This window comes from Ctenopharyngodon idella, chromosome 3 (assembly GCF_019924925.1).
Source record: "Ctenopharyngodon idella isolate HZGC_01 chromosome 3, HZGC01, whole genome shotgun sequence".
Lineage (NCBI taxonomy): Eukaryota > Metazoa > Chordata > Actinopteri > Cypriniformes > Xenocyprididae > Ctenopharyngodon > Ctenopharyngodon idella.
In genome coordinates this window covers 19,247,899-19,274,220 of record NC_067222.1, presented here as the reverse complement: position 1 = coordinate 19,274,220, position 26,322 = coordinate 19,247,899, and the positions used below count along the sequence as shown (strand labels likewise).

At 39.9% G+C, this 26,322-nt stretch overlaps 2 protein-coding genes across 8 annotated transcripts in view; one reads left to right on the top strand and one right to left on the bottom strand.

Annotated features, from left to right (window-relative positions):
• Positions 1–23,116, top strand: part of aatka (apoptosis-associated tyrosine kinase a) — a 55,764-nt gene extending 32,648 nt beyond the window's left edge. For 3 of the 4 annotated variants that reach the window (XM_051885695.1, XM_051885696.1, XM_051885694.1), the window contains exons 3-14: positions 5,785–5,926; positions 12,767–12,846; positions 13,080–13,198; positions 13,409–13,496; positions 14,404–14,537; positions 14,859–14,943; positions 15,053–15,174; positions 15,711–15,860; positions 16,642–19,951; positions 20,089–20,233; positions 20,332–20,532; positions 20,673–23,116. In XM_051885695.1, coding sequence (XP_051741655.1) covers positions 5,785–5,926; positions 12,767–12,846; positions 13,080–13,198; positions 13,409–13,496; positions 14,404–14,537; positions 14,859–14,943; positions 15,053–15,174; positions 15,711–15,860; positions 16,642–19,951; positions 20,089–20,233; positions 20,332–20,532; positions 20,673–20,701 — 4,605 coding nt within the window. In that variant the 3' untranslated portion in view covers positions 20,702–23,116. Of the gene's footprint in view, positions 1–5,784; positions 5,927–11,982; positions 12,551–12,766; positions 12,847–13,079; positions 13,199–13,408; positions 13,497–14,403; positions 14,538–14,858; positions 14,944–15,052; positions 15,175–15,710; positions 15,861–16,641; positions 19,952–20,088; positions 20,234–20,331; positions 20,533–20,672 lie in introns of those variants that run through there. The other variant, XM_051885697.1, reaches the window with a different exon arrangement.
• Positions 23,117–24,336: 1,220 nt separating this feature from the next.
• baiap2a (BAR/IMD domain containing adaptor protein 2a) overlaps positions 24,337–26,322 on the bottom strand; it is a 109,756-nt gene continuing 107,770 nt past the window's right edge. For 2 of the 4 annotated variants that reach the window (XM_051885790.1, XM_051885796.1), the window contains one exon: positions 24,337–25,688. In XM_051885790.1, coding sequence (XP_051741750.1) covers positions 25,619–25,688 — 70 coding nt within the window. In that variant the 3' untranslated portion in view covers positions 24,337–25,618. Of the gene's footprint in view, positions 26,274–26,322 lie in introns of all 4 variants that reach the window. The other 2 variants (XM_051885795.1, XM_051885793.1) reach the window with 2 other exon arrangements.

Sequence of the window (26,322 nt, the reverse complement as noted above, 5' to 3'; positions counted from 1 at the left end):
GAATTTCTAGCCTTACCTGCTCTTTCTAGCTCATTAAATTAGCAATTAAGCCTAATTGCCTATATTAGTACATTGTAAATTTCAAAATAAAACTGTTATCGTGATATGGCTTAGTGCAATTGTAATATCATGCAGACTGTGATTTAATTAAATAAGTATGTGCGCTCCAGAGTGGCGCTGCTCATCGCAGCCCATGATACAATGCTTCACCGGACCACGAATTGCCTGCATGCAAAGTGCAGAGCTTCACTCCGAAACCAGCAGCGTTTCAGAAACCACCAGCATCCATTTGCAACCTGTCTTGCAACTAGACATATTCGGCTTTTCGAACAAGAAAAAAATGTAGGACTTGATTTTGTCCATGGGGAATATATTGGATGGTTCACTCACATGGAAAAAAAAAAAAAAACATAATGATTAAAGATTAAGCAGTTGAATGAATTTGTTTTAATTTTAGTCCATTTCTACTTCCTTGCAGGGCTATAACCACCATAGGAGTTGAGGGGGACAAGTCCCCTCCAATAATTGGAAATGACCGAATTGTCCCCTCCAATATTTGATATTTCTTCATGCTGCTCTCCATTACACACTGCTGTTAGGATGACAGACAGATTAAAAAGTTAAAATTCTAGCCTGGTCTGCCTCTGCTGTCTAACAGCACTCGTCAATGTCAAAATGATGGCCAATCAGATCAGAGAAGGCGGGGCTTACTATTCACTGAAGACGAGTGTGAATTCCATTGCAACGCTTTTAGTTTTTACAGTGAAAGAGTGTGCGTGGTAAGATACACTATATTGCCAAAAGTATTGGGACACCCCTCCAAATCATTGAATTCAGGTGTTCCAATCACTTCCATGGCCACAGGTGTATAAAATCGAGCACCTAGGCATGCAGACAGCTTCTACAAACATTTGTGAAAGAATGGGTCACTCTCAGGAGCTCAGTGAATTCAAGCATGGTACCATGATAGGTTGCCACCTGTGTCAGCTGTTAGTGGTATTATAACAAAGTGGAAGCAATTGGGAACAACAGCAACTCAGCCACGAAGTGGTAGGCCACGTAAAATCACAGAGCAGGGGTCAGCGCATGCTGAGGCACACAGTGCGCAGAAGTCGCCAACTTTCTGCAGAGTCAATAGCTACAGACCTCCAAACTTCGTGTGGCCTTCAGATTAGCTCAAGAACAGTGCGTAGAGAGCTTCATGGAATGGGTTTTCATGGCCGAGCAGCTGCATCCAAACCTTACATCACCAAGTGCAATGCAAAGTGTCGGATGCAGTGGTGTAAAGCACGCCGCCACTGGACTCTAGAGCAGTGGAGATGAGAGTCTGTCTGGCAATCTGACAGACGAGTCTGGGTTTGGCAGTTGCCAGGAGAACGGTACTTGCCTGACTGCATTGTGCCAAGTGTGAAGTTTGGTGAAGGGGGGATTATGGTGTGGGGTTGTTTTTCAGGGGTTGGGCTTAGACCCTTAGTTCCAGCGAAAGGAACTCTTAATGCTTCAGCATACCAAGACATTTTGGACAATTTCATACTCCCAACTTTGTGGGAACAGTTTGGGGATGGCCCCTTCCTGTTCCAACATGACTGCGCACCAGTGCACAAAGCAAGGTCCATAAAGACATGGATGAGCGAGTTTGGTGTGGAGGAACTTGACTGGCCTGCACAGAGTCCTGACCTCAACCCGATAGAACACCTTTGGGATGAATTAGAGCGGAGACTGCGAGCCAGGCCTTCTCGTCCAACATCAGTACCTGATCTCACAAATGCGCTTCTAGAAGAATGGTCAAAAATTCCCATAAACACACTCCTAAACCTTGTGGAAAGCCTTCCCAGAAGAGTTGAAGCTGTTATAGCTGCAAAGGGTGAGCCAACTCCATATTAAACCCTACGGATTAAGAATGGGATGCCATTAAAGTTCATGTGCACGCAAAGGCAGGTGTCCCAAAACCTTTGGCAATATAGTGTATAAGTAACATTGAATATTTTACAACTTTTTTTACAATGGATATGTTTAACAACCCACAGTAACATACAGTGATGCAGAATACCCAACTTTTTAATGGAATTTCTCAATTTTGAATTGAGAATATGCTATCATTTAAATTATGTAATTCATAACTGAATGTGACTGAGACAAGATGTTTTTTTTTTTGTTTTTTTTTAATTTTTTTGACATATTAGACATACAAACAAGAGTAAATGTGTGCATTTAACCTTCGGTCCCCCAATGTTCAAGACATGGTTACAGCATTGCTTCCTTGAATTACAATTCTGCATCCTGTCCTTTACCCTAATTGAAATTCAGGAGCTAAATTGACATTTAAAAGGCATCTTAATTCTGAATGGTGCACAAACCTACACTGTACCCTGGTAGAACCATAGTATGTTTCTATAAGGGAACACATGCCGGAAAAAAAATCTCTCACATAATGCTCAGTAACATTACCAAGGAGTGGGCGGCATTTGCAGTAGCATGTGAGACCAGACCACATCTTTTCATCTTGATTTCACATGGGTCTCTGTAACAGACAGTCGTGTTGATATTAAATGTGACTAAAGCCTCTTTAGGGATTGTGTGTATCTTGCGAACGAGTAGCAAACGCTGCTGATGGAGTGAGACAGCTGCTCTTCCTGAATGGAAAGCAGCCCTCGCTCCCCGGAGCTACAACTATTGCTGGAGTCTAATTGAAATGAGTTGGCTGCTTCACACTGGCGTACTTTTCATCAAGATGTTTGAGGTTCTTATTGTGCATCTGTTGGGAAGTAACTGATTGTATGGCTGCAGTCCATTATGGTCTGATATCCTGTGCCAATATCAAACTGGCACTGGAAACATGCTGCTTTCTCATGGACACTTTCTACTGTATGTCTCAATAGACATTTGTCATAGTACATTTGACCGTTTAGCTTTGACAGTTAGCCCCTGCTGGTAGATGGCAGATTACAGTATGCGGGTAAACAGCATGTTTCTTATTAGAACATATAGTAGATGCCGTATTTAATTTGATGCTGAATGCCGATAGAAGGATGGAAGTATAGCTTACAATATGTTCAATCTGTCATACTATCATAGGATGTCTAATTTTCACAAAATATTTTTTAGTCCGCTGTAAAATTGACTGGGCACCTATAGTAGTGGCCAAAAGTGATGTCCGGACGGGATATTTGTTTTTAATGACCCAACAAGTTTGATTAAACCATCAAAAATATGAGGAAATATATATATTTTTAATATTTTAAAACATCCATCCATCCATCCATCCAACCAACCAACCAACCATCCATCCAACCAACCGAACCATCCATCCATCCATCCATCCATCCATCCATCCATCCGAACCATCCATCCATCCATCCATCCATCCATCCATCCGAACCAACCAACCAACCAACCAACCATCCATCCATCTATAAATACATATAAAAATTGCATAGAAAAACAAAAAGCTCACACGAAAAAGCACACATTGACTACAACATAATCAGTTATTAATATTTCATTGGTTCTGTCTTGTTTTTTCATATGTTCATAATTTCTTTGTACTGGCCAAAAATTATGTCCACACAATTTGGCCTGTTTCATTGCGTTATCACAAATAAAACAATCGACTCCCAGCACAACTACTCAATATGCTTACAAAATCTTTAGCAAAAATTTTAAATAATAATTAAATACAGGGTGCATATGTCATTTTTCCTAGGCCGGACATTACTTTAGTCCACTACTGTATATAGTATATATAGTATTTCATATTGAACAAACTGTACTTCTGTCAGAGTCAGACTCAACAAAGTATTTGCATGATTGTTAAAATTTACAATGTTAACAGACTTACAGACAATAAGGTGAAGTAAATAAAGAGATACTGTATAGAAAATGGGGGGGGAATAAAAAGAGAAGGTGAAATAAGTTTTGCTGCTTAATATTTTGTGGAAACCATGATACATTTTTTTTTCTTCTTTGATGAATAGCAAGTTCAAAAGAACAACATTTATTTGAAATAGAAATCTTTTGTAACATTATAAATGTCTTGAAATCTCAAAAGGATGAGGAGCAGGCCAACATTTCCCAGCCTCATCTTATTCTCTTCATCCCATCATGCACATAAAACACATGGAACCAGCAGCTACCTTCAAATGAAAGTTTTTATCGACTGCTGGTGAATAAAGATAAACTGCTGCCTCCTCTTCAAACATGTCCTTTTAGTACTTTAGTAATGCACACATAATGCATGAATAACAGATTGAAGTATGAAATATTTATATGGACTGTGTGTGAATTAAGTAAATTACTTTGCACCCTCAAGTGGTTCTAAATGATATTGCATCAATTTGCCTCACAGCCATCCACTGCCGATGATAAACACCCTATTAGCAGATGCAGTTCAGTATAGATTTGCTATTAAAAGCTTGTTTTACATTGAAAGTGGCAAAAGAAGCTTTCATTTTATAATACTTATAGAAGCTGCACACAACTACATATTTAGTTTGAGTACCAGAATTTAATAAATAAGTGTTTCCATACAATATGCACACAATCAAAGCTATTTTTTTATGCAGGAAAAAGGTGATCTTTCCATCTGATGCACGAAAAAGAGAAATGGCTGTTTTTCCTTCCTCAGCAAATCCTTTTTTAGTCAGAGAACAATTGTAACATTACAAAAAGAAATATTGTACTTCTTAAAATAGGTGAGGTACTACAGCAGACGATAAGAGATATTATCCATTGTACTCAGACATACAAAGAATATGAGGATATGCAAGAAAAGATAAATACTCTAACGTTATTGGTAAAGTAAGGCACAAAAGTCACAGTTGAAGAATTGGCTCCCTTTCTGTTCATGAGTATAGGAATGTAAATTGAATTTGGCCACAGCCAATTTGAATCGGAATTGCAATTGGATTGACATAAAAGGAATTTAATGAATTACAAATCATAGAAATTCATTACAGTCACACAGCAGATGCTCACAACTGCTCCTACTCCTTTCTGTAAACAGCAGAACCGATGGAAAGAAGGTGAATGGCTTTATTTTACTGAATATAATATAAAGACTAAAGGACACTTTGGTCTTAATGTAGGAACTGCCACAAATTTCATCATACACACCACACTGTAAAAAAATGTTTGTAATTTTTGCAGAAAAAGACTGTAAAAAAAGCTACAGTAAAAACATGTTGTGTAATTTTACTGAATACTATTACATTTTATGATGAAAAAACTGTAAAGGACATTCCCAGAAGCTTTAATTTAGTGCTTTAATAGGACAGCTCAAAACATTACTGTATTACATATAAATGAAATATTTCAAATCAAATACATATTTCTCATTTTGAATACTAAAATTTAAAAGTATTTATATATACAATTCTGCATCTTGTTTACTACCCAAATCCAAATTCAGATCAAATACAAGAACTGAATTCACGTCGGTTATGGCACAGATTCAATATTACAATTCAATTCCCCAACACAGATGCTCAACAATAATCAGACTGTGTGAGAATAAGCCAATATGTGGAGCTGTGGGAGCTGAATACCCATAGGTTATTGGGTCCAAGCAAATGATTTTCAAAATGTGGCATTCAGCATTCATAACACAAGAAATAACGCATGAGAGACTTTCATCTGCCGTCATACTGTGACAAAAAAGACCATTAAAATTCCATATTAATTTCCCAGTATGCGTAAAGTAATAGTGCTGAAGTAATACTGTCACTGTAAATTTCCTGCTTGTGTCTGAATTGTGTCATTGATTCTCTGTGCTTTTGTTCCCTGCAGGAATTTGAAAATACGGAGGGGGAGGAGGCCCAAGCTGGCCTTTCCACTTTAGCCTCCCCCAGCTCTCAAAATGACCCCGAGGTTTATATCCTGCCTCTCACGGAGGTCTCACTACCTGTGTCCAAACAGCCCAGCAAATCATGTAAGAATCTTGTTTTGTTCATTTTTTACTCACCCAACACAAAAGGAGATGTTTTGAAGAATGTGTTTTCCATGGAATGAGTGCTGGTCATGTGATTCAAAATGGCGGCAACCACGAGAAGGCGGCACAAGTTGACATTTTTTTAATGGAAAACATGATTTAGAGTAGACTTACTGCCTAAAGGCGCAAATATACTCATGGCAAAGTCCGTATTCGTTATTTGCTCAAGGGGTAAAAAGAAGTTTGAAATCGCTGAGCAGTGATATAGCAAACATTCCAACGTCGCTTGCACAGTGTTAGTTGAATATGTAAATATGTGCTGCGCGCTTTCCTCTTAATAACAAAATAAACACAACAACAATGACAGCGGTGAGAAAACAGTGCCAGTGTCAATAGAATTTCAGCTTTAATTTCTACTATAAAGCGGCTCTCCAGTGTGTTCATGCTTTTACTTGCGTCTGACCTCGACGGACTGAACAGAAGAAATGAACCGGAGAAAAGTTTCAGATCAAAGAAGGCAGAGCCTCACAGCCACACCCACCTATTATGTAATCACCATGGACCAATGGTAGTTTGAAGGTTTTTACCAGTCGGAGTAAACTCCCGAAAACCATTTTAAACAGTTCGAAATTATGTCACACTGGTTCATTATTCGATTTCGAAGTACATCAGGGCCTTAATGAACACACTGTGTGTTAACAATGGTGTTTATAGCTCTTCATTGTCAGCAGTGTGCATTCACACATTGCAGGCAGATCGCTGGTTGTGTTTCTCATTAATAAACAATACTGGAAGTGAAGTGCCACACTACTCTGATATTTGTCCCTCACATTCCTAACGGCCTTGTGACAGGAAGAGTAAAGAACAGGATCTCTCTCTGTGCCCATTGTGAACGGATGGTTCCGGAAAAAGAGCAGTGGCCTTGTTTATGTTCTCACAGCGCAGAGAGGGGTGGAGAGCGAACCGTCTCTGGAAGCAGAACACACATCTGTCAGTTGCATAATGCACCATGAGACCGGCCCAGAGGACTCCTGGCATGATGGATGCATGTGAACTGGACTGCAGAAGGGAAAGGAAGTTATTAATGCATGGAGCGCTAGAGAGTACAGATGGAAATGAAGCTGTTTTTTACCAACAATATTTTAACAGATATGAAACAGATGTGTCCTAAACCCAAATTGGCTGTAGGTTTTCATCTCTTTAGAAGAGATGAATTGATTTGTTAGTGGTGCTTGCTAAGGTAAACTACAATTACAATTGCTCATATTTGGGGTTAAAGGTTTTTTGTCAATGAAATGAATACTTTTATTCATCAAGGATGCATTAAAGTAATCAAAAGTGACAGTAAAGAAATTTATAATGCTACAAAAGAAGTCTATATTAAATAAATTAATTTCTTTGATTTTATCAATATTATCAATGTTGATAACATTGTTATCAATATATTATCAATGTTATCAATATATTATCAATGTTGAAAACAGCACGGCTGTTTTCAACATTGATAATAATAATGTTTCTTGAGCATCAAATCATCATATTAGAATGATTTCTGAAGGATCATGTGACTGAAGACTGGAGTAATGATGCTGAAAATTCAGCTTTAACGTCCCAGGAATAAATTACACTTTAAAATATATTAAAATAGAACACAGTTACTTTAAACTATAATATTATTTCACAATATCACTGTTTGTACTGTATTTTTGGTCAATTAATTGCAGCCTTGGTGAACATAAAAGACATTCAGCAAAAAAAAAAATGTATATATATATATATATATATATATCAGTGGCGTGCAGTGGTGTTCTGAAATGAGGAGGCAAATTTTTTATTTATTTATGAATCAATGTAAATTCATGTGCATTACTCTTAACGTTGACACATCTTTCTTGTTAAATGAACATTACTTTACATTACATCAAAAAAGAAAAGAAACCAAATACAATTCTATTTTGTAATTTTACATTAACAATGTATTGCAATAAATGTTCTATTTATCAAAACCAAGTCAATCTCATCAAGTTAGTGTTTTAAGCATTTCTACATTCATTCCAAAATAATAACTAAAGGCAATAATAATTTAAACAATATATTTTATTTGTGTATTGATGTTTTTCTTTTTAATAGTCAACTTAGGCTATTTTGGATCATCAGTCATGCTCCGTAAACACCGTCTGTCACAGACACGAATTGTATTTTTAATTTCACCAAGCTGGTGCACTAAAAATCCCTGCAGTCATCGTGTTTTCAGTCCATTTCAGGTTTGATTTTGACGTGACATAAAGCAGTGATATCTAACTGGGTGATCTGTTTACTTACTTTTCAATTAGTCTTCCCATTGACGCCATCATTTGTTCATTCAAACTGACGCTTGGAACGCGCACGTAAACAAGAGGCGGGATTTATCGCACACAAACAAAATCATATCCAATCATAACCAATTACATCCAATCATAGCGCGATGGAGACATTGCCTCCTCTCACGTGACTTTCCCCCATTCATTCTCAATTACCCCCCACAAAACCCACCGCACGCCGGGGGTCTGATGGTTTTCTATGGTTTTCTATGAGAGCAAAGGGAGGCATGACTCCTGCTGTAACTTTAGAAATACGAGTGACTTGCGCTCTCTTTAATGTCATAATTTGTAATATTTGTGTTGTTTTATATGTAATATGGATTATTTTCTCATCCTATTTTTTTTTTGAGGAGGCACTGCCTCCCTTGCCTCCTCGGAGGAAACGCACCTGATATATATATATATAAAATGGCATTTTCGACTTTTTTGTAGTCTAAACACAGAAAAGATGAGTAGTTTTTCATAATTTTTCATAATTTGGGACATAACACGTACGCAACATAATTGAAAATGCCCAATATCGTCTGTGTCCAAATAGTCATTTTTACTAACTCTATTGTCATATGCCATGTGACATTCACTATTTAGATAATAAGTTAACAAGTCCATCCTCTCTCTCCAAATGAATGAGATAGACTGCTACCGATGTAGATACACCAGACATTGACACACTTTTGAATAAACTGATCTGATTTAATTAATCCGAAAGATCAGATTTGAAAAACAAGCCTTAGTGGGATATTTTCCATCTAAATTGTCACCTAGAAACAACTCAGGACACCCTAGAAAGAGCAAGCTAATGCAAAAAAACCTTAGGAATTGCATAGTAACACCCTGGCAACCACTCACAATGCCTTGGCATAATGGCAGAGAGTTTTGCACAGGCGAACAACATTCACATTTTCTTCAGGAATGATAAAAATCTACTGAGTGTATTACATGTAATTTCGCATGAAGTCAAACCCATTCGCTGAATGGCTGACTGTCGTGGGTGAATCCGTGCAAGTTAGGTTTTCTCCCTATGACTCACACGCTCTGTCTGCGTAGAGCATCAGGAAAGGGTGGGGGAGACAGCGGGATGCTGGAATGAAAGCAGGGATTGGACAAAAGAGTTTTAGGAGCCAGCCAATAGCCTCTGGACTATTCGTTGCCTGTGGTTACAGCCATGTGATTGGTCCAGGTGTTGCAGAGCGAGAGGGTAGCACTGAGTCCCTTGTGATATTGAGAAGGGCTCGGTCATGGTTGGACCGCTCCCTTTCCGTCCTCCCCCTCTTCCTCTTCTTCATTCTCGTGCATGTTGTATTAATGTTGTATGTAAAACACTTGACTGAATGCAATGAAGTAAAACCCCCACACTTGAATGTCCCTGGTGTTTTTTCACTCCTAAACTACATTTCTAGGTTTTCACTGACTGTGACATAAGCTTCAATCTGAAAGAGGTTGAGCATGGAGAATCAGAGAAAAAGGGTCTCACAGTTACGCCTTTATTCATAGAGTGGACACTTTAATTCAAAGGAGCTTATAGAACATTTAAGACAAGGTTTCTCAACTCTGGCCCTGTTGTTTAGGGTTAGAGGTAAACTCTGCAGGACAGTGGACCTCGAGGGACAGAGTTGAGAAACCCTGGTTTAAGGGAAACATTTCTATCACTTATTTTCTTAAGGAATTGAACCCAACATGCTCTACCAATTGTTTAGCTTGTATGGGAACAATCATTGTAACTATCACAATGTAATTAAAGTTATCATGAAATGGAAATTGGGACTCTTTTCTTTCCAATACAAGTGAAACAGCTTCGCGAACAATAAAAAAAAAAGAAAAAAAAAGTGGGACTTCATTTTGTCCATCAAGGATTTACTGGATCATTGGATTGTTGTCATTTGCTAATTGTTGCAATTTGCACGTTAATGTTTTTAAAGATAAGGGCAGGTTTGTCTTTTTAATAATGATGTCTATAGATAAATCATTCAGAATGAAAACTAGATTAATCAAATTTGATTTTATGGGGATATTTATATATCTTCCATGGAAGTCTCAGGACTAGAAAATGTTCATCCAATCATTGCATTCGGTGACGTTCTACTCGGAGCTGTTCACGTCCTCAGACTCGGAATTATGTGTTTTAATGGCAACACTATGAACGGCAAAATGACATGAGGTAATTTAACGCTGTCTCTCGTGACGCTTTGCAGACTCTGCTCTAGCTGTGTGTGTTCATGTGAGGCGTGGCTTTGGCAGTGTTGCCAAGTCCATGGTTTTCCCCCGGATTATGGGGGAAATTTTAAAATGGGCTATTTTAACACTGTTGGTTGCCGCGGGTTGTTTTCCATGTCCGCGGGTTGAAGCGGCCCCAAATAACATGATATGTAGCCCCTGTAATGCAAATTTTACCAGGAGAACCCCACCAAAAAGTATATTTTACCCACCGAAATATGATTTTTTCCAAGGGGGACCCCCTGAAACGCGATTGGGCTAGTTTTGAGTAGCAATTGGGTGGGTTTTGTTGTGAAAACCTGGCAACCCTGGGCTTTGGAGATGCTCTAGGGGAGGGTGGGATCTTATTCTTTCAAAGCTAGCTTTATATTGCTAGCCTTTCCAAAGTTGCCTACCCCTGCCTTTAAAGACAAAAGACAAAACAGCAAAATTAATATCATATAGTTGCATCTCTAAATTCTGATTGGATGACACAAATTCAGAGCTGTTAAACTAGCTTATATGATCTATGTTGATGCTTAAAGTCGAGACATTGCTCGATGCCCATGAACAACTAAAACCTGCTAAGCATTGTGCCAAACAACACTCCTTCATAAGTTCATCCTCATCATATTAGAAATGTCCTGCTCTGTATTTTCACATCATTTCACACATATTTCTTTGTCTCTCTTTCAAAACATGCAAATAATGTATGCCATCCTTTGCAGTACATATCCTAAACGGTGTAGTAAAATCTGTAATGGCTGACACATTTCTAACTTTGCATTTTATATACTGTAATTCAGCTTTATTTATCTACCATGCTAGTGCTATACCAGAATCAACACCATCATACATAAATCGACAAATTTGATGTACGCATATTTTCTCTTCCATATTGAAAGCTCATGCAAAACAAATTCATCTTAGCACCTTTGAAATCCCTTCATTCAGTTAAGTTTGCAGATTTACTCGTTCTGAAATCTTTTGTCGACATATTAAGTAGAATTTCTCTTCTAGCCCATGTGCGATCATAGGCCAGCCTGGGTCTTCTCGTGCAATTGTACTGCGTTTTAATGCATTTTTAACATGGCCCAAGGCTGCTGTGGGAATGCCAGGAGTAGGACGGGAATGCACAACTCACAGATTCCACAGAAATCATATAAAAGGCCAGTTCAAGTCTGCTGAAGAAAAGAGAGATAGTTGTGTGTCAGGAATGGGGGGGTGGCGTGGGGGGGTCATTGCTGTGACAATCCTGGCTCTGAGCAGCAGAGAATGGGCCTTGTGTCTGGGCTGGTACTGGGGTACCAGGCGCTGCTGCTCTGCGGACAAAAGCCACAATGTAACTGTGGCGGGGAGTGCGAGGGGCTGGAATGAGAAGCTTCTGGAACGCTGCAGAGGAGGAGAACAGTTTAGTGCATTAATACAGGGATGGGTCTGTGAGACGCACACACGCACACTGTGAGACCTGCTCGTAGCACAGGAGGAGGTGTGTGGGGGCTCGTGTTAATGACAGAGGTCTTTCTGCTGCTCACAGTGCTTTATTTGTTTACAACTGCCCCCATAGTCTTGCTGAGACAGACAGAGGGAAGGGGGCAGAGGAGCGAGGGTTATTATGTGCTCATGGCTTTGCTTGCGTGAGCAGATTCATTTGGCATGTGCGGAGCTGCTCGGCAGACATACGTCCAGCTCCTGGTGGGGCCGAGGGACACTTGGCACTTTAAACACTGATCTCAGCTAGAGCTGCTAGTTTTTACCACAGCTTCAAGATGAGTTGGCTCCAGCTGAGAGTTCCAGCCGGGTGCATTATGGGAATGTTGTGGAACGCCATATCTCAGCACGAGGAGACGAGCTCTTTCTCTGGGAAGGAAGAAAGACAGCGCTGCTTTCTCAGCTGTCAGAGGGCTTGGAGGGTTAAACCCCTGGAGCTTGGACGGAGACATGGAGAACCGGAGAAGAACGGCAACTCCATTCCACAGCGTTGTCGGACCTTCATCCTAAGGTTTCCTGCCAGACAAAGAGAGCTGCTCTTCGTCGCTGTATCTTATCTGCTGAATTATGATGGTTCAAGGTATTTAGAACCAGAGTGTCTGAAGTTTTGTCAACTTCGATAGAATTTGATCCATTTTACATCTACATCATGTGGTAATAGAAGAGGTAGTTTGAGCAGATAACCATGGTTCTTGTGGTTTTGCCTCCCTGGATATTGGTCACTCTTCCATTGCTTGAGAACATTCAAACTGCTCATTGTGTCCATGAATTAATGTTTTCTCTCCGTTTCCCTCAGTTCAGCTCCTGAAGCCTACAGATCTCGGACGCCACAGCCTCCTCTACATAAAAGAAATGGGACATGGCTGGTTTGGCAAGGTGAGACCTTTTATAACCCAAGCTATACCGTAAGGTGTCCCTTAGAAAAACTCATGGAGTTTATATTAAACATAGTACAGTGTAATGTGGTTGTGATCTCATTATGAGCTACCGGTTAAACGAACAGTTTTAGATAAATAGCGCACAAGTGTTCACTCTGTGCTGCCAGTTTCACAGGTGGCAGGTGTGAGCCATTTCCTCAGTGTTAATGTGCGGTTTGGGCTGGCTTTCAGGTTTTGCTGGGGGAGGTGAATGCTGGACTCAGCACCACACAGGTGGTGGTTAAGGAGCTGAAGGCCAGTGCCAGTGTACAGGAGCAGATGCAGTTCCTGGAAGAGGTCCAGCCTTACCGGTACACACCTTTCCTCTTATCTCTCTAACCCCATTTATTTTACTCACCCCCTCACATCTTATGTTATCTTATGCTATATGCTAACATATATGCTATATTTATGACATTTTGTCCTTACATCTCTCTTGAAAACACATGAATGATATCTCTTATTTGGAATGTTTAACTAAACAGTTTCTCATGTGATGTTTGAATGTGTGGATCTTACAGGGTGCTCCAGCATCCAGCCCTCCTGCAGTGTCTATCCCAGTGTTCAGAAGTCACGCCCTACCTGCTGGTTATGGAGCACTGTCCCCTGGTAAGCCACCAAATACCAGGCACTTCCCTTACTCTGAGGTGGTCTGCCTACCCTTTAGAATCTATACTAGCGGTCAGCAGCCTTTTGAGATTAAGTGGCATATTATATCAATTATAATACAATGTATTGAAGCTGACACTTTGGTAAGCCACAACTTCAAAATGCCAGACCGATCCCAGCTTAGAAACTCTTGCCATATAATCAGACTTTTGTTCTTTGCTTGTGTAAGTCTATGGAGAATCTGTGTGTTTAGAGTATTATTATTATTATTATTATTTTTTTGCATTTAAAAACTAAATTGTCAGGTCACTAAAACATGGAACCCAGAGAGGTTGCATGCTTTATTTTACATACAATTTTTCAAATCTTTATGTAAATCTTGATAAGTTCATGTTGTGTATCAACTGTAATGTTAATAACTTTCCTAAAATTTCATTTATGTATTGATTTATACTATGTAGTTATACTAAAGGTAATAGTAAATAAAGTGTTCATGGTACAACAGGGAGGAGGTTGTCAAAATATTAGGAACAGTTCTGATCACCATCAAATGTGGCTTTTCTCTTTTTATTTGATTATGGTAGGTGTTTCTAATTTCACAGTTTTAATCATTTTACTGCATCATTCAACAATTTAAGGAAAACAGCATCGCTTTTAACTGAAAAGCATGCAGTGACATTTCTGTAAAGCTGGTCTGAGCATACAAAAGGGGACGGAGCTTAGCAAAGGGGTAATTAAACAGCTTAATGCTCCCTCTGCTGGTCATATTAGAAATTGTGCATTGGCACAGTTTGCACAGCAAACTAACAGTAATGGTACCAGAATTACAGTTTAAGGTGGTGAGCTGTATGATAACACACATTAGCATTCATGCATTGTTCTTATGATTGATGTTAACTTTATACAGGGAGATGTTAAAGGATACCTACGTAGCTGTCGGGCCACAGACTCCATGACCCCTGACCCTTTGATCCTTCAGCGGATGGCATGCGAGATTGCTTCTGGTCTTCTGTACCTTCACAAACACAATTACATTCACAGGTCAGGATCCACTAGCCTTTGGCCTTTTCCCTGAATATTGATTCTTTTAGCTATTTTTCACCCTGCCGCTCACTGGACGTCCAGCTCTGGTGTCTCCTGGCAACAATATCCTGGTGCTGCCTGAGTACATGTCACAGACTCCAGCATCAGTGATTTTGTTGCTGGGGGAAAACCCCTCGCTCAACAAACACCATCAGTTATTTCTTAGTCACCCTTGAAGAAAATGTGAGATGACACTACAGACTTCCTTTGTCATGAAAGTTTGCCAATGACAGGAACTATAAATGATGCAAACATTGCTCCACTCTGTCCTGTTCTCAGTGACCTGGCTCTTAGGAACTGCCTGTTGACCTCAGAGCTGGCAGTGAAAATTGGAGACTATGGCCTCAGCCACAGTAAGTACAAGGTAAGTCTGTGCAGGCTTTTAGGATTGCAGTCATGCTGATCCAATTTTTTTTGACATTGTCTCAGTATTTGTTCATATTCAATATCAATGCATCCTTTCCCCCTGTTAGGATGACTATTATGTAACAGCAGATCAAATATGGGTTCCTCTACGCTGGATTGCCCCAGAACTTATTGACGAAGTCCACGGCAATCTCTTAGTCGTGGACCAAACCAAGGCCAGCAATGTCTGGTGAGAAATAATTTAAAGAAAATCACTATGACAGAGGTTCTTAATCTTGAGGTCACATGAGATTACATGATATGTGCACTAAAATGTAACCTGAATGCAAAGGTGAACTCAGCATAACAATCAGGATACCGCAAATGGCCAAGGCAGAACTAGCACTTATTTGGATACTAATTTTGGGGTAATATTTGGCTTATCCAAGAGGAGATAAGCATGCTTTCAATAATAATACTAGACTTTGACAAGCTTCAGCATGACACACAAGCTCAACACCTCTCAAAAAGGTAAAATTCCTCACATAATTTGCAGCCTGTGATATCCTTAAGTATATTTCTTAATTCTGTATGGGTTCATAAAAAAAGCCATAGTTGACCAAAAAAAAAAGGTAGAAAACCTCTGCCCTGTGATATACTGACATATGTGTGTAAAATTTAAGATCCAGAATTTAAGAAATATTATATACTTTAAACTAATTTTCTTACTGACCAATAGACTCTTTGCTATGTGATTTTAAAGTTGTTTGTTTTTTGACCCTGCAGGTCACTAGGTGTGACAATATGGGAGTTGTTTGAACTGGGGAACCAGCCTTACAGGCACTATTCTGATAGGCAGGTTTTAACATATGCTGTAAAGGAACAGCAGCTCAAACTGCCAAAGCCGCTGTTGAAAGTGCCTCTGTGTGAACGCTGGTGAGTCGTCTCACAAGTCACAATCATCGTTATGAACCGCCCATCCCCTTACGTCTGCCAACCATGACTCCCCCAGCCCCCATCACCGCATTCAAACCAATCAGTGTTCCCCTCCAGAGACACACCCACAAATCACTTTTCTTTTAAATACATATAAAGCAATGAATATTTTCCAACCACAGGTGCTTCTACCAGTCATTTTCTCTGGCAAGACCAACAAATCAATACTGCTCAAATCCACTGTGGTCAATCATTAATTCTCCCCCTCTGTAAGCCCATCAATCATACATTTATCCAGTCCTTGAAGCACACAGTCATTAATTTTACCCCCACACACTTCAATTATTGTCCATTTAATCAAGAGCAGTCATGCATACAACTATACCACTCCATCTCCTACAGGATACGAAACAATGAATGACCATACTTTAAGACTGCAAGGCTACTATCACGCTAAACTGTCCATATTTCAAATCATCACTTAATGGGTTTCTGGCTATTGTCCATACTATACTAGCGTCCATTGAAGTATCCATAATACAATAATATAATAGAGCATCAAATCTGTTCTACTCATACATCATTAGGCGCCAAGAAAAGAATAAATGTTGACATCTGCATTTTTAAGATTTTGGAACTTAAATATAAAATTAAATATAGATTTTGTAGGCAATTTGGTCCAACCAATCTATACTAAACCTTTACAATCAACCAATTCTGTTTCTGATAGATATTAGTTTGGGGTCTAAAATATTTGCTTTTCTGTCACATGTGCGAGCAGGTATGAGGTAATGCAGTTCTGTTGGCTGCAGCCTGAGCAGAGACCTGTCGTGGAGGAAGTCCATCTACTGCTAAGTTATCTGTGTGCTAAGGGTGCCACTGAGGCTGAGGAGGACTTTGAGCAGCGCTGGAACTCTCTCAGGCCAAGTCTGGGCTCCAACAACTCTCACAGGACACCTGCACCTGAAGTAGCTTCTTCTACTTCCTCTTCATTTCCTCTACTTGAACACTTCTCTATGGCAGACAGCTTCCAGTCTGAGAATGGGGACGACATATTGACAGTAACTGAGACCAGCCATGGGCTCAACTTTGAGTATAAATGGGAGCAGGCACGAGCAGAGCAGCCCTACTGCTCCTCTTCAGCTAGTGGACCATTGGGAAAGAATAATCCCCATTACCAGGATGTGTATTACCCTCTTAGCAACTCCACAGGTAGCTGCAAGAGTGAGAGCCTCCCTCTCGGGGTCTCTCCATCCTACTATGAGTCAGACCATCCAGGGGTGGTTCCAGTGCTGAGTGCACACAGCCCCTCAGTAAGTAGTGAGTACTACATCCGCATTGAGGAACCAGTTGAGTGCAACATCAACTTAGAAGACACCAATCTTGATTACAGCCCAAGAGTTGAAGCCAGCAACAGTAACTTGTCGTCTACGGACAGGAGAAGCCCCATTGGGTCTCAGCCAAATGCCTACTGGTCAGCAGCTAAAGAACCCATCAGTAATGATTATGATTCAGATAGTAGCCTGAACATGGAGCCACTCCAAAGAAGAGTTCCAAGCTCGTTAGAGACTGACCAGTCAGAAGTATATTTCTCTTCTAACGACAGGCAGAACTTACAATGTGAACAGTCACCTCAAGCAGGCCCAGATGTTCATTTGATAAGGGGGTATGGTTCAGACTCTAATCAGCAGAGAAGAGGTTCAGGAAGTCTCTGCCATAGACTGGAGACAGTACAGGAAAGCCCTCTTGGCATTTCAGTCTCTCTTAGTAGTCCCAGCTTGGCATATTGTGATCCATACCTTGAGTCCAACCAGAGAACTGCAGAAAGAAGTATGGCCAACGAGGCCTATTATGACATGATGGGCCCCATTCAAAAGAATGTTCCCAGACCCCACTACATGAGCATTGATATTGATGCTGGCGATGGCCTTCTTTTGGGCACAGGGAGTCCCAATCCAGAAGATGATGATGATCTGTTTTCTCAGAACATGATGACTAACTGGAACTCCAACCACTCAGCAAACAACAACAGTTTAAGCGATCGTACGCAAGCTGTGGGTTTTCGAGATGCATACCTTGATTTACGTCACCCAACACCCTCTTCTCATGTTGAGAATTTGAAATCAAGAGTATTGGAAACAAGCAACAGTTGTACATATAATTGCATTGATTCTCTCAAAGTCCACTCATACATGGAAGCCACAGATAGTACGCCCACCACTAACAACCCTCACACTGACTCAGAGGGTGGTGAGTACCTACATTTATGCCCTGAAGGTACTCAGGATGTTGAATCATCTTCCAAATGTCATTCTGTCACAGAAAGTCAGCATATTCATACACGGCAGAAGATCATTGCTCATAAACATATCAAAAACAATACATCAGACTTCCATGTAGGAGTTTACAGCAGAATGAATCCATCAACTCTTCCAACAGATATTGTAGTGACTAAAGAAAACATGTTACTCGAGACAAGGATATCCCCTGCACAAAAAATGAAACTTGGGACAGATGGTTCTACTGGTGTGTGTGTAAAAATGGTGTCATGCCCTAAGGATCTGCCTAAGAGTGTCTCAGAGTGTAACCATTTGACAGACGGGATAGTGCCCAACAACTCCAGTATCAGTCTGGTGGAAATTAATGACTGCAGTGATGACTGCACTGACATCCCCTCTGGAGTTTTTGCAGATTATCCTTTGGACTATACAGAGGTGGGCAGTATTGAACTGACTCATAGACCGTTACAGAGAGAGACTGGGTCCAGACATTGTGAGGACACAATTAATCTTGCCTCTAGCAGCAGTCCATGTGAGGCCTTCAGCCCTGATAGTTATCACACATCCATTCTGCCGAAATCCCTAGACAGTGGCTATGACACAGAGAACAATGAATCCCCAGAGTTTATCTTGAAAGACCTTGAAGGAAATCCAGCCCTTAGCACCAGTGTAGAATCAGACGAGTGTGACATGGTGCTCCAGATGGACCTAGATGAAGATGTCAATGTAATGCTCCTGCATCCATCCAGCAGTCATCTTCCACTGATCAGCCTTGGTGAGAGGAATCAGTACAGAGACTCTGCTTATTTTTCTGACTATGACATGGAAAACGACAAGAGCCCCAGTGAAGGGGGCAGCACCTTTTTCAATCGCCAAGACGAGGATGATGTCTTTGAGCTCAAAGCAGAAAAGGAGGGCTCAGAAAAGACAGTTGGGAAAGAAGGACATAGCATGGAGAGTGAGAAGAGAAATAACAACTCTGTGCCAAAGGACAACAATGCTGCCCTTCATGCTAAACAATTTTGTCTTAAAAAGACAAATCCAAATCTGTGTTCATCACCTACATTGGTTCCAATGATTTCCATGCTTTCTCCCTTTCCTCCAGAGATGGGGGGATGCTTGACAAAGGAGTCAACTCCAGATGATGGTATTGGGTTGGAATCTGATCACTCTGCAGAGGAACCAAACTCGGAATGCCCTTCTTCCACAGTGTCCGAAGGTTCCTCCTCGACACAGGAGGCCTCGGGTGTGGAGGAGCACTCTAATGGAGACACCAGAGATTTTTCCTCAGCAGAGTCACTAGGCTCAGACTGTATCATAGTAAACTTCAGTGGAGAGATAATCCAAACAGAAGAACAAGAGGCTTGTAACAAAGTGGACAATCCAGAGCTTCCAAGGGAAGGACACAATGAGGAAAAAGAAGATGAGGATTCAGTGGAAGGTGGCATAGGTCAAGCTTTTTCAAGATCAAAGCGTGATGATTCCTTGGAGAACATTCTTCCAGCCTTGCCAGAAGACCTTGATGTCCCAGCTCCACTGGGGAATGGAGAGGAGGCAGACGAGGAGGATTCTGAGGATAGTGATGAGTCTGATGAAGAACTTCGTAGCTACAACATACAGGAGCAGAGTGAAGAGAGTGATGACGAGTTCCCCGTAGTGCCTGTCATTGTGAGCGACCGTAGCAGTGCACGGCATCTACGCAGCCTCCTCAAAATGCCCTCCATACTTACACAGTCCTTCTGCGATGAACTGGAGAGCAAGAAAAAAGCTGTGTCATTCTTTGATGACGTCACTGTGTTTCTGTTTGACCAGGTTCGTAGAATTATCTCTTGTAGTATTGAAGTAGAACATTAAGTAGCATGCTACTTTCTTTTCTTTTTAGAATAATACATTGATTTGTGCAATGCTAATTTGACTCACAGTTTGTGTCTTGCCGTGTACCGATGCAGGAGAGCCCCACGGGTGAGCTTGGGGACTACAGTTTTCCTGTGGAGGCAGAACCTAATGGCCAGGCTTCAGAAGTGGAGCTGCCACGACCCCAAGATAGGGTCACTGCCCCTGAGGATTCACCAGGAAGGAATTTCTTAGAAGAAAGTGGGTGTTTAGTAACAATTCTTCTAAATTAGATTAGACTTTTGCATGGGTATTACCTCTCGTTCAGTGAATTTCCACAAGCCTCTCACCCTAAACAGGTGGTGCATTTGAGTGGCAAGATGATTTTCCATTGATGCCGAGCCCTTCAACATCAGAACCTGGCTCTGAAGAAATCACCACACCACCCAACTCTCCCGTCAAGTCTCCAGATGAAAAACCAGCACCAACGCTTTCCCGATTTAGTGTCTCTCGTTTCTCCATTACGCATGTGTCTGACTCTGACATGGACTCCATGGGAGGTCAGTTCAGCTCTGTACTTCTTCACATAAACACCTTCTTGACATAATTTAGGAATTTCAGGGCTGTGAAATGCTTTTAAATGTGAGTTTATTCATGGTTGACACTGGAAGTTAACTAGCTCTCTCCTTTCGTCACACAGGTAACAGTGAGAATGGAGCCCAGGAGTAAAGGGGTCATTAACATGTTTAATTAAAGAGGTGTTTAGAACCTGTATGGTTTGATATGGTCTGATCAGACTGTGGGTTCTCATGTATTGCTATCTTTTTGTTGTTTTAAACGTGCTGGACGAAAGGGTCCTGTTAACCTGATATGCTGTTTGGACACAGTGCCTCGTACTGTAGTGGATTAGCCAGCCCCTTCCAAGTGTTCCTAGACAGACGGTGGTTGAGTGATAGTCTGTCGAGGACAACAGTTATAAGAACAGAAAAAGAGATCTGTATAAAAGAACATATTTATTATCTATGTATTAAAACATGACGTATGAAGATTATAACTTATTTGCACAATTCAATATCAGTATCATGCTGAAATCATCTTTTTCTTTTTACACAACTTGTAGGAACCAATACAGACACAAGGCTGCTCTCCTCATTTCCTTGTCATGCTCCATATTATCATTAAGTGATTTAGAGTCTGAAATATCTGTGATTTACATGTTTCAGCTTGACCCAATGAGCTGCATAAAATAGAGTGCAGGATGTTCTGCCCCCATAAAAGAAAGACCCCACTTATTATTGAGGGTTCAAAAACTATATATATCTGAGCCCCCTACCACAAGCTGCTCAAAAGTGATATTTTCTATATTTGACCACTTTTAACTAAACTTTAGCTCAGGGGTGTTATGGGTATGGTACAAAAGTATTAACAATATAAACTATCACGCTTAAAAGTCTTCATACTGTCTGCTGTTTTACTTTTTTTATGCCGAACAACGTTCAAACAAAAACTACCTGGACTTTCATTATTTGAACCAAGACATCTTTTATACATCTCTTTCCTTATAATCAAGTACATCCAAATCAAGATCTTATTAAACTGCAGTTCAATCATTAACAGGTTAGTTCTTCTCTGGTTAGATCTTTAGATTCCTAGATTTCTATTTAAACATCCAGAATATTTTACATTATAGTACTTGTATGCTCTAAGAATGACAGTATTGCAGGCGAGCGGGTAATAACCCATCTATTTTTTTTTTTTTTTTTTCCAACTAGTATGGTAGCTTGCATATGGGTCATTCCTGTTATGCAGCCATTTGAAAACTTATAAATAAAGCACTTCTATAATGGGTTTTCAGAAATATCAGGCACTTAAAACACTTTAAAACAAATCTCATGTGCTATATTCTGAGTGCAGTCTGATTCAGATTTCATTAAAAAAGACATGTCCAAACTTTGGCACATCACAGTCGTTCACAAGACCTGTCACTTGCATCAAATATGTCATAATGCCTCTTGACTGCAATTTTTGAATGTTTAAATGAGTGCAAGATTTCACTGTTATCAGTCTGTTCTTCACATAAAGCTATTGTATGACTTCTGAGGAATTAAATCGGCTACATTTATGGTGCTTTTACCGTATTTAAATCTGTAGCTCAGGCAGTCAATTCTGAGAAAAATGAAGTGATAAAAGTAATGAGTAAATGATGACAATTTTTTTTTGTTTGTTTATGATTTTAGTTTTGAGTTTAAGATTTCATTCAGTATGACATACTATAAATAAAAATTCTCAGCATAAGAGGAATGACCCTTATGGTACTGATGGCGATTAGTTTACTGGTGCTTGTCAGGATCAGAACTTTAGGAAGCCTGTTACAGCAATCCGTCTTGGGCATGAATAGCATTTGATTTGAATTCAAGAGCTACAGGAACTGACAAACCAGTGGGTTATCACAGTTGTACAACTTCAGCTGTGGTACTCAAAGACATAACCAAGTTAAAGAACAAAGAGTGACCATCTCGTCTGTGAACAAAATCTGTTACAAACAATAATGGCAGCTCCTGCAGATCTGATCCTCCTTCTGTGATGATGCCTCATCTCAGAAGTGTTATTTTTGTTAAATCCAATAACAGATAGATGTTCAAAAAATATACTACAAAACAATTCAGATGGTCCAGACGGCATGTGGACCTCATGTGTTTCTACAAGGTTCTCACTTTGTCCCTATATGATCTGAAGTGTTACACCGAGAAAAGTTGTGACCTGTTTTACACGATGATCTGTTTAAATGTAAAGTACAGCTGTACCTATCATGCTCTGCCTTGAATCACTGGAGCCCATACACATTTGTGCCAATGCTGTAAGTCACAATCACTGCACTGTACCCTCGCTTTCTCGCTGTATGCCTTTCAAGAGTTTTATACTGTGCTAAACCTTGTGGCAGTAGGTACTTTTTCTCATTCAGAGCATCAGTGCTTCATTCGGGTGTTTATGGTTGCCAAAGAAAGGTCAAATGAAAGTGAACTGAGTGTTGAATGTAGCGTTGAGGGGAGAAGTCTGTTGTTACTGCCTCATAGCTGTCGAACTGTATGTCCTCACGACTCATGCCTACTGTACTATTCGAAAAATAAACCAAACTATAGTTTCTCCTTGTGCCTGTGACAGTTATTAAAGATTATTCGTGCATATGTAAATACAATGGGCTCTAAAAGGCTAAGACCCCTTTAATTTAAAGGGTTAGTTCACCCAAAAATGAAAATTCTGTCAATAATTACTCACCATCATGTCGTTCCACACCTGTAAGACCTTCATTCATTTTCAGAACACAAATTAAGATATTTTTGATAAAAAAAAACGATGGCTCACTGAGGCCTCCATTGACAGCAAGTTAATTTACACTTTCAATGCCCAGAAAGCTACTAAAGACATATTTAAAACAGTTCATGTGACTACAGTGGTTCATCCTTAATGTTATGAAGCAACGAGAATACTTTTTGTGCACCAAAATAATGACTTTATTCAACAATATCTAGTGATGGCCGGTTTCAAAACACTGCTTCATGAAGCTTTACGAATCTTTTGTTTCAAATCAGTGGTTCGGAGCGTGTATCAAACTGCCAAAGTCACGTGAACCACTGAAATTTCAAAACGTTTCGAAGCACTTATGACGTAACAAAGCCTCATTTCCTGAAATCATGTGACTTTGGCAGTTTGATACACACTCCGAACCACTGAATCGAAATAAAAGATTCGTAAAGCTTCGAAGCTTCATGAAGCAGTGTTTTGAAATCAGCCATCACTAGATATTGTTGAATAAAGTCATTATTTTGTTTTTTTGCCGCACAAAAAGTATTCTCGTCTCTTCATAACATTAAGGTGGAACCACTGTAGTCACATTTTAAATATGTTTTAAATATGTCTTTATTAGCTTTCTGAGCATCTGAAGGTGCTAATTATCTTGCTGTCAATGGAGGCCTCACTGAGCCATCGGATTTTGTCAAAAATATCTTAATTTGTGTTCCGAAGATGAATGAAGGTCTTACGGGTGTGGAACAACATGAGGGTGAGTAATTAATGACAATTTTAATTTTTGGGTAAACTAACCCTTTAATACATAAATTGTTCATGTAAAATGAAAATTACTATGAATATCAGAATGTCTTAGTATTTGGTGCATCCTTCTTTTGCTTTAACAACATCACTTGAACTGAAGTTTTCTAGCATGATTTGAGATGATCCAAAAAGTAGCTTGAGCTTCGGTCAAAGAAAATAAATCATTTTCAGGTTGAAAGATTTAAAAAAAGCCACATTTTCAATGAGATCTCAGTCATTTGGAATCTGAATATAATCTGAAAACGTGTTAGTGATCAGTTTTCATTTGCTTTTTTTTTTATTTCAGAAAAGACAAGAATGTGCACATACATTTGCAGTTCTCCATAAATAGGAATAAACAGAAAAGCCAAAACAAAAACAAAAATGGGTTTTAAAGTTGATCAGACAAAATCTCTCCATTGAAGAATCACACAACATTCCCACCTTTCTCAAACAATCCACAGTAGACGCCCTATTATAAAACATGCAGTTCATATCAGCATCTAATCTACCTGATTTTGTATCTTTCCTGTAACATGAAGTCATTTCAAAGGTTGTATATACTGTACATAATGGCTTTTGTGACTGGTCTAGTTCTTTTCAGTCTCTCAAGCAGAAACAAACCAAAAGATATATTTACAGAACCTGCAATTTAATATTTTCACTATTACGCAGCAAGTCTATTTTTGATATTTAATAAGCAGTATTGCTCAGTATGTGGAAAAGCAAAATAAACAAATAAACCCTCTTAAATCTATAACAGTCATTGAAATTTCTAAGAAAAAAAAAAGTACAGTAGAAGCAAATAATAGTACAAAAATCAAATGGAACAACAAAATATCACATAAAAGCAAATCCCTTTACTTACACCAGTGGAGTTACAGATATTCAGAATCGCATTAAGCACAAAACAGCAGGAAAAGGCACAGTTCCTGTGTCAGTGCTGCTTGCATGAGAAATTGCACTATATATTGCATCTAATACACTGTACAGATCTCTGCATAGACAGAGAATTCACAGAGGCATCACTAAAACATTAGCAAAGCATGGTGGTCTGTTTAATATTAATATTAAGACCCCTGCGAAGAGGTTTCATCAGCTTTCTGAAATGAGTGTTAGAGGCATGTGCCACAAAAATGTTTATAACAGACAGAAAAAGAAAGGCTTCCCTATAGAACTGCATTTATAGAAATAATATCTACGAATTACTCACTTTTCTTACATTTTCACATTCATTCAAGTAAAAGATCTCATATTTAAACAGTCAGGCGTACATGTTCCCTCCAAAAAAAAAAAAAAAAAAAAAAAAAAAAAACATTGTTAACATGAAGAAAACCCTTTAGAAAAGCTGTTACCTTTTGAAATACGTGAATTGGTGGTTACAAATACCGATAATTATGTAGCTACAGAGTTAAGATCATTACTCTAATCCTTTCAGGGCACAACAAGCTCCATGCCCTGTGGGTAAATGCATGTGCTCTGCCTCCACATGCTGTTGCAATGACACAGACAGAACAGAAGAGGGCGGTATAGCGCACAGGCCACAGCGCGGCCCCTCTAGTAGTAGAGAGGAGCGGATCGGTCGTCCATGATGCTTGGCCTGAAGTAGAGCTCCAGGGAACGGTCACTAGATAGAGAGGGGGTGGAGAACAAACACGGTCAGTACGCCCAAAACACGGCCCGTGCTAGTGACCCACTGAACTCTACGACACAAATACATCTTAACATCTACTGCACTTTGATTTGGGATACAGAAGAAAAGTACTGCTGAAAGGCATACGGTGATTCATTTGACATATACTTATGAACAGGTATCTGGAGAGGAGTCTATGAAGGGTGTTTGGAGCAGGCATGCAAATGGAACAAGACATAGTTACTTCTGTCAGCATTGATAGAGGCATGCAAGAGTTAGATTGAGGGTTACCTCCAGCGCCAACACCATTTCCTGGCAACCTATGACCTCTCTGGCTGGTACGAACTACAGCTCACACACAAAAAGCCAAGGACCAACCAGAGAGGCAGGTGGCGGCATGAGACGAAACAGTTGTGAAGCCCTACTGCCCGTTTAAGCCCAACAGCGAATGGGAGTCGAAAACAAACCAAAACAAAAGAATAAAACAAAGGGCATGATTGGTTTGGCTGAGCAGCGATGGAGGCAGGTGACTTACGGAGGTCCTGCAACACTCAGAACCGGGACAATTCAGGACCCAAACTGGAAGGTAAAGAGAGTCCAGGGGTTTGTACCTGAGATCTCAGCTCAG